General features: G+C 36.1%; 1 protein-coding gene across 3 annotated transcripts; it reads right to left on the bottom strand.

The window, feature by feature from the left end:
* Positions 1–3,746: 3,746 nt before the first annotated feature.
* LOC104919170 (A-agglutinin anchorage subunit-like) lies at positions 3,747–9,309 on the bottom strand. Of its 3 annotated transcripts, none has more exons than XM_019274796.2 (4): positions 9,110–9,309; positions 6,881–7,005; positions 4,962–5,279; positions 3,747–4,464 (listed from the first exon to the last, which is right to left on the bottom strand). In XM_019274796.2, exons 1-4 carry the CDS (start codon positions 9,142–9,144, stop codon positions 4,421–4,423), a joined length of 522 nt encoding a protein of 173 aa, XP_019130341.2. In that variant the 5' UTR covers positions 9,145–9,309; the 3' UTR covers positions 3,747–4,420. The 3 variants fall into 3 exon arrangements, with proteins under 3 accessions (XP_019130341.2, XP_027133868.1, XP_019130340.2); XM_027278067.1 differs by lacking the exon at positions 9,110–9,309 and adding an exon at positions 7,408–7,440 and having other exon boundaries at positions 6,881–7,009; XM_019274795.2 differs by having other exon boundaries at positions 3,748–4,464; positions 6,881–7,008.
* Between the last annotated feature and the right edge of the window lie 5,906 nt (positions 9,310–15,215).

The raw sequence follows: 15,215 nt of genomic DNA, 5'->3' as shown, positions 1-15,215 counted from the left end.
CCCTGCTGGAATAGGGTTACATTATCTAGGTGTTTAATCAAGTTTCATCCCGTTTGACATTAGGGACTTACAAAGTCCCAGGGAAATCAACACAGCACAGACTATCAGACTGATAGCCTTGTCTACAACATTGAGACTGTCTCCCTTCCTCGCCATAATATTCACAAGTTTACATAGAAAAGATGTGGTTTATCTGTGGCAGTAGCGAGTAGCAGGGTCATTACGATGGATGTAATAGAGTTTATCCAAGTCATTTTCTTTCTTTCTTTTTTTAAGTCATAGAGAATTATCCATTCATAACCATCTAATTGAAACATAACTACATGTTCTGATAGGCTGCTGATAACTCTTAGATGCATAAATGCTTTTCTTCCATCAAATGAAGCTTCCACACCCGACTGTGCACTGGCTACTAAACAAGATGGGGTTGCGGTCCTAACTGATAATACTTGTTGATAATACCCGTTCATCTTTATCAGCTAATTAGTTTTCCTAAGTGCTGGCATTCTACCTCACCAGAAATGGTTACAGCCTCACTCTGTACTGTACAAAAACAACTTTATTCACATTTGAATCACACATGGAGGAAAATGTTTCTTGTCCGTCCTTGCCAGCAGTTCTGCCTCGCCTCTCTGTGATTTTCGTCTCAGTACCAAAGGTCATTTACAGAGATTCCTGATGGAAAGATAACTCATCTCTTATCTGGTGTGGAGACTTTAAGGTGCCTCTGATGGCTTAGGGGCTTGCCTTGTTATACCTATCTTATCTCATAATATCTTATCCCATCCTGTGCCCTACACTCTATTTAGGCCTCCTGTCGGTTTCTGTATTCTTCCAATGGGTTGGTCTCAAAACAGATTTTAGAACTTTAACTTGCTATCGTACCTCTCTCTTCAAAAAGATGGGATTCATCCCAGCAAGTTGGGTAGCTAAATGCTGTCAGCTAATATTCAATTTTATTTCTCATAGAGAACCCTTCTTTTCCTCTCCTGTCTTATCTCAGGCTACCGTATCTTGCATCTTTCAAGATATAGAGTACTTCTGTTTTACTACCGTCTTGGCTATTGTAATTCACTGTTCACCAGCCTTCCGCAGCTCTTCTGTGTCCCTGCTTCAGTTGGTCCAAAATGCGGCTGCTAGACTTTAACTAATTTGTGAATAAATAGAATTATTTTAATTGCCTGTAAATGTGTCCACACGCTGGAACCACTTTATATTTCTGAATCATTGTGTTTCCTTGCCACAGTGAAAGTCTTCTGGCTGTCCTGACAGGTAGACTCAAAACGAAAGGGGAACGAGCTGTAAAAAACTCATTTATTCTGTAACTGTATTGTGTTCTTTCGTGGTTTTTATTGTGTTTGACTTTGTGTAGTTTTTATAGTTTTATGTTGCAGTTTCCTTGTTCCTTGTGAAGCTGTGTGTGTGTGTGTCATCATGGCAACATGAAGTGTCCAGGCGACATCGACTTATAACAGGAACTGTCTGTCTGTTAGTCTGTCCGTAGACTAGATTTTGTCAACATAATGGCTTCACAACCATAAAGGATGCAGTCCAGGCGTGTAGTCCAAAATTTAATTAACTTTTGCTAGATAAATAATTACAAAGTTAAAAGAGTTCATGTCATAGCATAGCAATGACTACTGAGTAAATATGGGTCAGAACATCATTGTGTTAACTGGCATCACGGCTGGTGTGATCCCAGTGCTAAATGGTTTGTAGTTTCTTTTTATTTCCTGTTTTTAACTCTCTATTTCTCTGCAGAGTTTGTATTGTACAGCACCTTGTAATTGTTTTTTTGAAAGGCACTGTATAAGTACTTACATACTTACAAGGCTGTAGAATAAAAGTGTAGAATAAACTTTCTGAAAACCACTTAATTTACTTAAGTTTGTTTCCACAAACACAGCATCACAGCGTCAAAGCTGTATTGCTATCGCTCCCTCTCTTCCTCCATAGTTTGTCCTCCTTGTCTTTTCTCTCAGACTTTTTTCTGTGTTGGACAATCAGCCATCCTGGGACCTATCCTTCTCTCCCCAAGGCCTCAGGAAAAGTACCCAGCTTTGGCATAGTTGGTCTGTGTAATGACAGCAATGGCATCTATCAGGTGATACACACTGACCCAAAAAGACTTTTACATTGTGAAAGAAGTGGCTGTAAAACAATGGCAAATTTTTTTTTGGAGTGTCACACACTCTGCAAAGTGATTCTGAAAGAAGACTACTAATTTTACATATGTCATCTTTTATATTTTCTCTCTGTTAGTTTGTTTTGAAACAAACTAAGGATAGAGGATAGAGGATGTTATATGCTGTATGGATTGTAAAGCCCCTCGGGGGAAATTTGTGATATTGGGATACATAAAAAAAAAAATGTAAATAACCTCTACCAGTGATTGTACCCGGAGCACATAGTGCAAGACCAGATGTATGTGGTGCAGTGGGAATGACAGGCACTCCATTCACCTGATTAAACGTCAGTGTAGCATTAACATGTTATAAAATCTGTTATTTTATGGGAGTATAGTTATATTTTACCTAGCCCTTCCCTTTGTAAATGTCATAAACTATTACACCCCACTCCATTAATTATTAATTATTACATGTTAGCCTTACCAATTCATTCCCGATCCCATAGTTAAGCCTTTGTACATTGAATATTAACTCAGCATTATATATTGAAGGTGCTAGCTAGGAATTTATTTACACTGTATAATTGTAACAGAGGTTGCAGTGGTAACCGAGACACACAATTTGGTTCATTTCTATGTCATAGCTTCTTGTGTCTTATTAGTTTTCAGTCTGACAAAACTGATGTTGACTCGCAAAGACAATAAACAAGTTCACTTCAGTAACATGTTAGTTACCATTGTGACTTGTCACAGCAGGAAAAACATAGGTGGGGTTAATAACAGTAACTTTGGCTCACTTACAGGACTTCTCCTATAAGTGCAATGCAGCTGTATTTAGTACGCCTGTGAGTTTCCTGCTGTGACATGTCTGCTGTGAAACTAGTCTGTTGACAATCATTTGATCAACACCTCAGTGCAGCAAACAAAAAGATTAAGTCAATCCATTTAACATGAACACTACCTCCCTCATACCTTACTATGAACTCATAGTGGTTAGATGGAGGCTGTTATAGTGTTACAACCCTTTAATATTTTATAGTTAGCCAGCGTACATAGTTATTAAAAGGAACTAACAATATCAAGTTACACTTATGTGCAAAATTATGTCACTCTATGTTATGATTTGATCGCATACTATATTATTGGTCATTACATCATGACTGAGCAAAGCTCAAGTAAAAGCTAGTAAGTAAGGTCCAGTGTGATTTAGTGGCATCTAGCAGTCTGATTGCAGATTGTAACCCTTCGAAAAGGCCTTATCTACAGCCAGTGTTTGGTTTGTCTGTTGGGGGCTACCGTAGAGGACCTGCTCCCTCTGTAGATATAGAAATTTCATTCTGAGGTAACAAACAATTCTTATTTCAGGTGATTATACACTAATGAAAACTTACTTGAGAATATTATATTCCATTTCTGCAATTCAAACCTATTTCTACTACTACTTCCAATGTTATAAATGAACTTTTGCGTTCTTTTTTTTTTTTTTTAAGAGATTTTTTGGGCCTTTATTTGATAGAGACATCTGAAGAATGACACCTGGACCTTCCCTGGAACAACTTGAGCTATTGGTTAATTATAAATATATGATGTCACAGAGGTCAATAAAAAGAAGAGGAAGGAAAAAGGTAAGTATTACAACAGTTATTTATTACAAGCCGTTTTCTCTCAGCAAATACAGAAATTAGATTCAAAACCCCAGTTACAGATGAGATTATAATGCCATCGAAAATAAAAATTTACTCAAAACATGAGGTCTGATGACAGTTCTGACATACTCTCTCTCTCTCTCTCTCTCTCTCACACACACACACACACACACACACACACACACACACACAGACAGCCATTGTAAAAAAAAGAGCTTATTAGAAAATCTGAAACATATTAAAATCTAAAAGTGCCAAAGTTATCAGATTTGAAGGGCATTGTCAATTACTTTTAAAAACCAAACACTATTACATTTCTAACTAAAAGTACTTTGTTTATTTCATCTGTTAATGAAGTAAATTACTATAAAATACAGTTTTTGTATCACAACAAAAAGTTATTTTGATCAACTAAAGATTATATCCTGACCTGCAGCCAGACAATCAGTCAAATTTACTTTCATGTCTTCCTCTTGGCCCATGAGATAATCATCATATTATATTATATTCTGAGCATTTTGGGCCTTTCAGACAGTCCAGTAAAAAATAGTCAAATGTCCAGGATTTCATTTGTTTGACTGTAGGATGGAGAACATTTCTGCTTACAATCATAGCCAATCATACCCTTGTTTGGCTATAACTGGTCTCAGATCCTCGCAGTGTACTTCAGTGCACCAAAGATACCACCACCTGAAAAAAGATAGATTCTTCTTAAACAGGAGTTTGAAGCAGTTACAGTTTTCACTAATCATTTCTTTGACAGAATTGTATTGCTCAAAGCTAGAGCCCTTCTACCCCGGTCTACTATTTTTAAGTTTTAGTAGCGAGTATCCATGCTATGCTGCTTTTTTTTAGGACAAACTTGTCCGTCAAACACCACAAATAATGACATAAGGAAGTCCAAATTTCACTTTTGACTTATGGTCTCAAAATTATTATTTTTTATTTTAGAACATTTTGACTCATAATTCATAAGCTTTTCTTTATTTCATTTTTTTCTAGGTTTCCCCTGCAGGATAACAAACTTGCACTCCCACCACTTCTGCTACAACCTCAGTTACGGTACATCTCTTGATAGGATGACATCAAATCTCCAGTGTATCCATGTTAATGGATAACAGGATGATATGTTATTGAGGAAGCAGAAATTAGGTGTGACGTAAAGGGTGTGCTTGTATTGTACTCACCAACAGCAGCCACCCCAGCAATAGAGCCGATGGTAATACCAGCTATAGCGCCACTTGAAAGGCCTGATGAACTATCCCCCACAGATTCAGTGGTAACAGTTGAAGAGGTTGGGTTGTTGGTGACTGTGCCAGTGGCGGCTGTATCACCTGAGGATGAGACTGTGGTTCCTGTAGATGAAGTTGTGGTTCCTGCAGCTGTGGTTGGTTTATTTGAGGTTCCTGCAGGTGTGGTTGGTTTATTTGAGGTTACTGCAGGTGTGGTTGGTCCACTTGTTATTGTGATGGGAGGTTCTACCGTAGTTGCTCCACACAGGAGTACTGCGTCAGTAAAAGCAAAAAGACAGAAAACGATTGAAGTATTGAATCATTAAAATATTCTCTCTATAGTATGATAACACATTAAAAATCAGACTAAATTAGTTCACCATAATCAACAGGATTTATGCAGCACCTTGGTGTTCAAGATTGTGGTCTTTAATATGTGTGTAACAGCTACATGTTTTCTATTAATAATAGGGGCAATCGGACTCAATAGTTCCATTACAAAATATGACCAACCCTTTTGACAAACACTATCAACATTTATTTATGACTCCATCTAAGATATGACCTCTGTCAATCAATGTCCACCTTCTGTCATAAACCATTAGCAATTGCTACAACAGTCCAGACCATTACCTCCCTATCTTTCCTTTGAAATAAAACGCAAAGCTGTAAATTTATTTTCACAATAACCAAAAGTAAGCTAGCTTACTGTGATCGTACAGACCATTTTCATGACATTCCTCCAATAATTTCTTACATTCCTCTCCTGCAAATCATCTGCCAACACCCCTGTCACATGAAATTAATAATCATTATTCAGTTTCAATTCAATTCAGTTTTATTTATATAGCGCCATATCATAACAAAAGTTATCTGATGACACTTTTCATACAGAGCAGGTCTAGACCGTACTCGTAATATTATTTACAGAGAGACCAACAATTCCACCATGAGCAAGCACTTGGTGACGATGGTGAGGAAAAACTTCCTTTTAACAGGCAGAAACTTCGAGCAGACCCAAGCTCACCCCGACCGGTTGAGTTAAAGATAGAGAGGGACAGATAGATAGGGCGTTGGAGATAGAGAGACGATGATTATGCCATTAAATGAGAGGTTACCTAATGGTTAAGCTTAGTAAAATACAACATCTTTTGTACTACTTAGGCCAATAAAACATCACTGGAAAGCGTTCAACTTTTAATAAACTGCTACAATTTCAGACTTTTCCTTTGTCATACTGAACTAATTAAAATGAAGTTGATGAAGGTCAAGGTACAGGTGTTCAATTTTTCCTAAATGTAAATTCCATTTCCTCCTCACAGTTTATTGCACAGCATTATATTCACTTGATGATTCATCATGCTTGGAATTTTACGACATTTGAGGGCAACATGACTGGTAACAACTAAAGAAGGCGGATGTGCAAACCCCTCAGCTAATATTTTGAAACTTGACTATTGACCATTGATTGAACCATTGATTCCACAGGTACCTATGTGAAACAAATAAATAAATAAAACCTTCTAATAAGACACCATTTATAAAGAGTTATTTGATGTATTTAATGCTTTATAAATATATCATAAGTTGAATGTCTTTGACCTGTTGGACCATCTGGACCAAATCAGTTTAACTTAATAACGCTTAGAAATGCAGCTGTAATGATTAAATTTCTTTTATGACGTATTAACCCACATTATTATGAAATTAGAATGCAGCTGGATTTGTTAATGAATTCATGTATGGCTTCTAAATGATAGAAAGCATTAGTTAGTTGCAGCTTATAAACTCTTTGTATAAGAAAACCTTATTAGAACCTTATTAGAAAATACCAAAAATACATTAAAAAATGTGAAATAAAACTTTTTTTTTACCTGTGCCAAGAAGGCAAAGAGTCAGTTCAGGAAGATTCATTTTGAGCATTGTCCCAGGGTGAAGTGTCACAAAAACAGGGAATAAATCAGTATGTTGAAAGATGCTCTTTGGTGTGTGAGCTGTGCTGCGGGAAACAGAAGAGCACACATACAGAGAGAGTTAATTTCTTTCTTTCTTTCTTTTTTTTTCTGGGCCCAAATCTGTCATTAACAAGAAACGTACAGTACATCAGAGTGAGTAGGACTGAATTAACATAAAATAGATGCTAATCTGTAAAAAAGAAATCAAAATTTTGTCCATATCAGTTTTTGTTTTATGATTCCATTTTAGTGCCAGATCACAGTTCATGACATCAAAAAAAAAAAAAAAAGACACACACATTGATTTCTCAATGTACACGATTAATCAAAATGATATTTGTATTTGTAAAAATGTTTACCTTTGCTGAGTTTAAATTCATTCTTGTGTAAAATCCCAGATTTTTTCTGACAGAGAAAACATCATGAGGAAAGCTGAGTTACTTACCTGGGAGGCTCTCAGTGATGACTTTCTTTTTCCGTAATACCCGCCAGTATCCTCAGACACCTGCTTTTATGTCCCTTTTATCTCATGACCCTATTATCTATAGCCCTCCCATCTTTATGGGTGTGCGTTGGTGCTGTAATACATTTGTATTATTTATTGTACCTTACAGGAAATTGGTTTGTAGCCAGGATGGAATTTTTTGTTCCTTGGCATGGTGAAGACATAAATAGTTTAAGGAAAGTTATATAAGGTTGTTTATCTAATAATTTGTTCTTGACATCAAATCCCAAGGAAGGGTATGGTTAGGGTTGTCATTGAAGGGTTTGATATCAAGAACGTTTGGATGACTGGATGAACAATGTAACTTGAGTTCACTGTCCTAGGAAAAAACAATCGATATAGTGTATATGGAGGGGTTAAATAGTTCATTCAGTATCACGGTAACAATGAAATACTATCAATGATTAACAACTCATGGAAGCAGGGAGGAAATACAGTATTATATCTCATACCTCTTGTTGTCCTCTGAGCCCAAACTGACCCGCAAAAATGATTGATGACTAATTCTAGATTTTGTCTCACTGCTGCCTGTGTTCACAGTGGAAGAGCAGAGCTAAAGAGCCCGGCGCTGTTTGTCACTGGTTACTTTACAGAAATATAGTTGCTTTGACAATTCACTAAATCCACAGCGTACTGTATTACACTACATCAGATTACCATATTGTTTTGTGACGGAAACATTGCATCCAGATCAGTCTGAAACAAGAGCTTCTTTTTTTTGCTCAGGGTTTACTTTTTCAAAGGTTTACTATTCATTATCTGACAGTTTGGCCTCATTTAAAAATAACATCTGACACTGTAACATTATATACAGTATATATAGTGTATGAAACTAAAGTGAAGCATGAGAGGTCCCAGTTTTGTAAAGCTTGCCACAGGGCTATATTTGGTTTATATGGCTCATTCATTGCACATCCAGTAAACACTGGTCCGATGGAGTGCATGTCATTTCCCAAACAGGTGGAGATTGGAATGTAGGTAGACAAAGCAGAAGTAGCAGCCTGATGGGATAGCTAATGAATTTTTGTATGTATGTAAAAGATTTGGCTACTTCCATTCTTCAACTTCACTGATACATCTTTATCAGGAAGATACATAGTTTTTAAAAACTCTTTGTGTCATGGTGGCAGCCAATCCTCAGGATGTCAGATATTTAGGAGACTGGCCTCACAAGAAAAATGACAGTATTGGTCACTTGCCAAAAGACGGTCCGACTTTATGTTAGCCTGACAGCTATGCGTTGTGGCCATAAAAATTATGATTGTGTTGTCTCAGAAACAAAAGCAGAAGTGGCATGGTATCATATAAATCCTGTTTTTGATTGTGACGAGGGAGAACACTGTTCCCCTCCTGTTTCCTATCGACAGTCCACATTGGTTACATTTATCAATAACCACAGTCTTTCTCTCACCTTAGCCAAATCATTTTCATGCCTTAATCAATCTGAAACTTTAACCAAAAATAGATTGCATCTCTATCTCTTTTATTGTTTAGTTTGAAGTACTCAGATCTCCCCTCCACCCTCCACCAAGTTTACTTGTAGAAAGAAAACAAATGGCATTAACTCTTTTACATTTTTAACAGACTTGTCACAATATATCACATACTGTGCATACAAGGCCTTAGTTAATATAGACACTTACGGAGTGAATTGCTCTCTTCGTGCAGCTGTCTGCATTGGTTTCCTCGAATCCTTTAGCTTGTCCTTGAGTCAGCAGCAATAGCTATACTTGCCGGCTAGGGCAGCTGGAGCAGTAAAGATTGATCCCACAGGTGACACAAAACAAGGTTACTGTCTGGATCTGCTTGGTACACTATGCAGTAGATTGGGGCTGAAAGCACACAGTCACCATAGCACAGCAGCATGTCATTTACATGGAAACAGTCATAGCTGCCAATCTTTTCCCAGTAACCAAACTCTAACAAAAACAACCCCCTGCAACCCAGACAGCATTTACCACATCGATAGGCAGACACAGATGAAATAATCAGAAGTACTTTAGAATAGGTCAGTAGTATTTGGCAGGGAAAGTAATGTGATACATTAAAAAACACTCAAAATAATCTAACATGTCTATAATCTAAAAATAAAAATACAAGAAAATTAAACAAATATAATATAGCTTTAGTTACAGGTCCAAGGAAGAACAACAAAGTTGTTACGTGACCATCAGTTGGAAAAACACTACATGATGATAAGATATTGGTTGAATGATCCTCATGGTTGGATTGATTTGTAATCAGTGAGTAGGTCAGAGCCAAAGTAATAAGTGCTTTATTGACTATTACTATAATCTTTAAGTCGTTTTTGTATTGCAATCAGAGCCACTAAAGTTTTTTAAATTTAAGTTCACTGTGTGTTTGACTTGTGATGAAGCCTTGTGATTGTTTTATTCCAGGAAATAATCCAGCAAAAGAATATTACAGTCACCTATCTGTTGTCTAACCTAGTTATTCGGTTCAAGCTTTACAAGCTTGTTTGTTGGAATGATATAACTCGGTCACGAAGGGATGTGAGTCATCTGGGTGTGAGAATATAAATAAAAAACGTTTCTAATGTTTCCAAGCAACAAAATGCAAATGCCAAGTCACAGACCTTGTGGGACCCCTGACAAAACTTTAGTTTCAATAGATTTACCAACAAATACACATTGGTGCCATGCCAATTTTTCAACAGCCCATTAGTCTGGAACCCCAATAGTCCCCAATTTTTTTACCATTTGACTAGAAGCAATTTTTCTCAAACTACTCCGAAAGCCTGTTGTTCTAAAAATACACTTTTATAACCAACTTACATACGTGACATACTTAACTGACCTAACTAATGTACCTTTAAACTAAACCATGATCTTTATCTAAATACAAACAAGCCTACTCTTAAAAGTGTTGATGGTGTCTCCATCGAAACCAAAATGGAAGCTTGTTCTACAGGAGAGGAGCTTGATAGCTGAAAGTTCTGGCTCCCAATCTACTTTTGGAAACTATAGGAACCACAAGGAATCCTGCATTTTGGGAGTGCAGTGTTCTAGTGGGGTAGTAAGGTACTGAGTTCTTTAAGAAATGATGGTTCCTGACCATGAAAAGCTTTGTAGGTAAGCAGTCGTATTTTAAATTATATTTTTTGGTTTTTAACAGGTAGGCAATGCAAAGAAGCCAAAATGGGAGAAATATAATCTCTGACCCTGGTTCCTGTCAGAACACATGCAGCAGCATTCTGAATTAGCTGCAAAGTCCTAAGAGACTTATTGGAGCAGCCTGATAGGAGGATAAAGAGTTACAATAATTCAGCTAATAGTTAACAAATGCGTGGACTAGTTTTTCTTGAAGAAGGGGTGTGTTTTCAGTTCATACAGTTAACACGTTGCCTTTCATGCTTCAAGTCACTTTGTCTGAGACCACAACTCAGCCAGGTGCTTTGGGTGCCTAAACATAACCATTAAATGTTTATTGTGCTTTTGCTATGAGTGGATTATTGGAAAACAAATTTTAAAACATGTCCTAATTATGTTGATTAAAACAATGTAACTGGGGCAAAATGCAAAATGCATTTACCAGAAATCAAACATTTCTGGTAAATACAGTATGGTGGTTGATGGGTTATTGAATATTTGACATTTGTGCTTAGCTTTATCTTATTTCATGACAATAAATGACAAAAATACTTTCTAGTGATTCATCCTGGAAGTAAAAATAGTAATATGGCAACAAGACTTTGCCTAATTGTGTTATACTTGACATTCAACCCTCCTGGGACAAGATGAACTAAATATGTACTAATACCAACAGGTAGAGGACAGTACAGTTTTTTTAAGGAGCAGTAAAATTAGGGAGTGTTTGATTACACTCTGATATTGCACTGGATTTATCAATGGTTGTGGCATGACATCAGGTCACTTTGGTGTACCTTATCATCTTTACTGGTTTTATACTTATGCTAGACTACATAATCCACTAGGTATAGTGTCTGCATGTATATGAGCCAGTTTGGTAAAATGGTTTGTTTACCAGTTTTATTGAATAATGTGCTAAGACTAAAACTCATGATTTTATAAATACATGTGACATGAAGAAATCAGAGTCTATAGTGTAGACTTGGTCTGAATGAATGGGAACATTGATTTTATAGTTGTACTTTGATGTTAGTTTCACCACTCAATAAAAACGTTTACAATTTACTGTAACAGGGTGTGTGCAAAAGATATGATGTTAAATATGATGTGAGGACAATCTGAACCCACATAAAACTGTGCAGCATCCCTATGTGAATCCATGTTTCTTTTCTCTTTAAACTGTTCTTGAATTATGTTTGCCTTTAGGTTTTTCTAATTCAGCAACCAGAGATCTGGCAGATACATGGCTGCTTACGACTGCACTACACATTACAGAAAGGATTGTGTTCCTTATAGAATAGAGAGAAAGCTTTCATTGTCATTGTACAACAACAGCCATACTGTAAGCACAACGAAATTACAGGGGGCTTCAACGAGGTGCTGGTCCTAGTATAGGTAATAGCATAGTGTAGCATCGATATAGACAAGATAAAAACCCCAATATAAATACAAATGCAATGCTAAGAATATAGATGCTATACAAAAATACATGGGGTATTCATAAAAAGTGAATGCTGCATCTTGCTTGTATTTGCATAGCAAATAAGCAGGGTATTACATGACAGGGGTTGTTAAACATTATTACAGTTATTGCACATGAGGTTATTGCTCGTGACACACAGGTAAGATTACTGCACAGGAAGTTATGAAGGTAAAAATACTGCACAAGAGATTTTGCATGTTGGGATGCTAGTGCATGTGTGCATTCAGGATGGTTATGGCTTTCGGAAAGAAACTGTTCCTGAGTCTGTTTGCCTAGTGCACCTGTAGCGTCTGCCAGAGGGCAACAGGTCAAACAGGTGGTGGGCGGGTTGGGTGCTGAGGCAGCGAGATGTGTAAGTGTCTTTGAGGGAGGGGAGGGGGAAGCCCACGATCTTCTGCACTGTCTTAACCACCCTCTGGAGCTTCTTATTATTCCAATCACAGTGGAGTGGCAGCTAAAGTGTTCACTGCAAGAACACTTACATCTTTGATGAACTAAGGTCATACCTTTACACTTTTAATCAGCCGTGGGTTTTGAGAATATCAGAGAAACAAACCTGAATCTACAGCAATGTGGTTGTAAGTTTCATTTTGTCTACATTTACAGAGAACATGAAACTTAACTGTCACAGAGGTCACCAGTGTAATAAGGACACAAGTTTAAGTAGGAAATGTAGTAAACTGATGTGGATGCTGACGTGTGTAAGCCATTGATGCAATAGTGCCGATACTGTAGTTACTGTTATCAGTGATTCCTTGACTTCAAAGTAAACGCTTGAAACGTAGGCTGCTCTGATATGAATCTTTAGACTGCCTGAATCCTAGTAATAAAGATATATGTGTGTGTGCCTGTGTGAGAATTATTTTATGACATTATAGACCATAGAGAACGACAATTATATACCAGTTGATTCAGTAATAAATAATCGTCCTTGAAAATTTTGAATCTATTTATAGATTTTAATTAGTCAACTTACTCACTTACTCACGCAATTCTGCTGGCAAGTAGTATTTCAAGTTAGTAAAGTATCAAAGTACCAAAGTATCAGTTGGTTTCTGGAGTTTTAGGAAAAAACAATTACACATTTTCACATTCAAAAGCCTCCCATTGGATGCCCCTATGGTAGATAAAACACAGTACCTGGTACGGTGGCCCAGTGTGCATGTGTGGTGCCATATGTATTAAAAAAACATTTTTGGCCACTTATGCATTTCAATTACATAGAACATTTCCATCCATGGTTTTAATATAAATTAACTATAAAACTTAATGTGAAGCAAGTAATAAGATTTATGTAATAGCAGTAATAAACTCAAAATGACTGTATTTGTTTTCACTGTTTGGTTTGGGCAAACAAATTGGCTTTATTAATATTGAATGCATAAACCTGATTACTACTACACTACTGTGGAGTGGAAGCACGTTGGGTTTTATTAGTACTATTACATAAATGGTATTACTTGCTTCACATTAAGTTTATTAGTTGATTTATATTAAAACCATGTAATTCAAATGGATGGAAATTTTCTATGTAATTGAAATGCATAAGTCCTGCATTTTGGCCCATATTCTTTTTTGAGTGTAGGCTGCCCTACATGCTAGAAAAGGGGGCTGTTTCACCATAAATTCATCACAAAACATCTGTGTAACATATAACTATAATGTCGTAAATTATGATATATGGGGTATGAGATGAGTGATGATGTAAAATAAAATAAAAATAACCTAATATACTGTAGCATATAGTATTGTATGATACAGGAATAGAACATGAAATATAGTGCAGTATGGTATGGATATAGTTTAATATATTAAATTATAAAGTACAATATACATATAAAAGATACTAAATATAGGATTAATATATAACAGAACTTTTTAATATCTTTATTTGTCAGTATAACCGACATAATTATGACAATACACACAATGCAGTCACGCATGCCATCATACAAACATCATACAAAAATGTGAAATTATCCACACCACTTTTTCATTTCATAAAATATCTTATTTCTACAAACAAACGAACAAACAGTAAACTTCATTTCTTTGTGCTCAGTGACCTGATTCAGAGTTTAAAGTCTAATGTACATGGTAGTAGTATGTATATTAGTGTAACCCAGATGTTCTGTCACCTCTAAATATGAAAGCTTACTTGGATCATGCTGAATCTTGATGCCAGACACTCTTTAACACATGGCGATCAGACACTACCCAACAAGACCAGTGAGGCCGGGTCAACTGACATTAAAGGGAGCGTTTACCAGACAGCTGATAGCACCACCTGATGGCTGATAGTCTCATTTTAGCACGGATGAACTACAGATACAGAGGTGTTCAGTTTACTTGAGTTTATTTTGCATTTCAGTGACTGTAAAAAAAAAAAAGAGAGAAAAAAAAATCAAACAAACAATGTTGAACTTAACTTTAAAATACTTGGTTACCTGCTTCATCTATCTATCTATCTATCTATCTATCTATCTATCTATCTATCTATCTATCTATCTATCTATCTATCTATCTATCTATCTATCTATCAGATTATTATTACTTAAGCACTGATGTAAAAACAGGATTTTACTGTCTTATTTGACTATGACAGAGCTAATTACTTTCAGTATGGATTATTTAGTTAGTAATATATATAGTTTAAAAAAAACAAAAAACAGAAAATACTGATAAACACCTATCAGAGCTTGTCTGGTGCAACCAACTGTCCAAAACCTGAAAATGATTAAAAATAAATGAAAATTATTAAAATAATTGTCAAATTATGTGGCAATTCATTTTCTGTCAATTTACGTATTTATCAAAGGATATACTGTATACTCTTGGATTGTTAAATTCATAAGAAAGCACAACATTTTAGATGTACTGGAAGAAGAAAGTAGCATGAAAATAAAAGACTAAAGTAGAATACAAATGACCTCAATATTTGACTAAATGCATGTTTCACTCTTCTGCTATAAAGAATCAAAAATGTTTTTATTTTTTAAATTTATATTAACTGACTTTTAATGCAGTTCAAAGGTAGAAGTAGGTCAACCAGAAAATAAAATTACAGTTACATAAGCAACACAAATGATTGTTAGCAGAGTAAAGTTTGGCCTTCAAAATAAAAGTCGCATCTTCTTGTGCCCCCCACCGGAAGTG

Source organism: Larimichthys crocea, chromosome III, assembly GCF_000972845.2.
Source record: "Larimichthys crocea isolate SSNF chromosome III, L_crocea_2.0, whole genome shotgun sequence".
NCBI classification, from domain to species: Eukaryota; Metazoa; Chordata; class Actinopteri; family Sciaenidae; genus Larimichthys; species Larimichthys crocea.
This window is presented reverse-complemented; position numbering and strand designations above follow the sequence as displayed.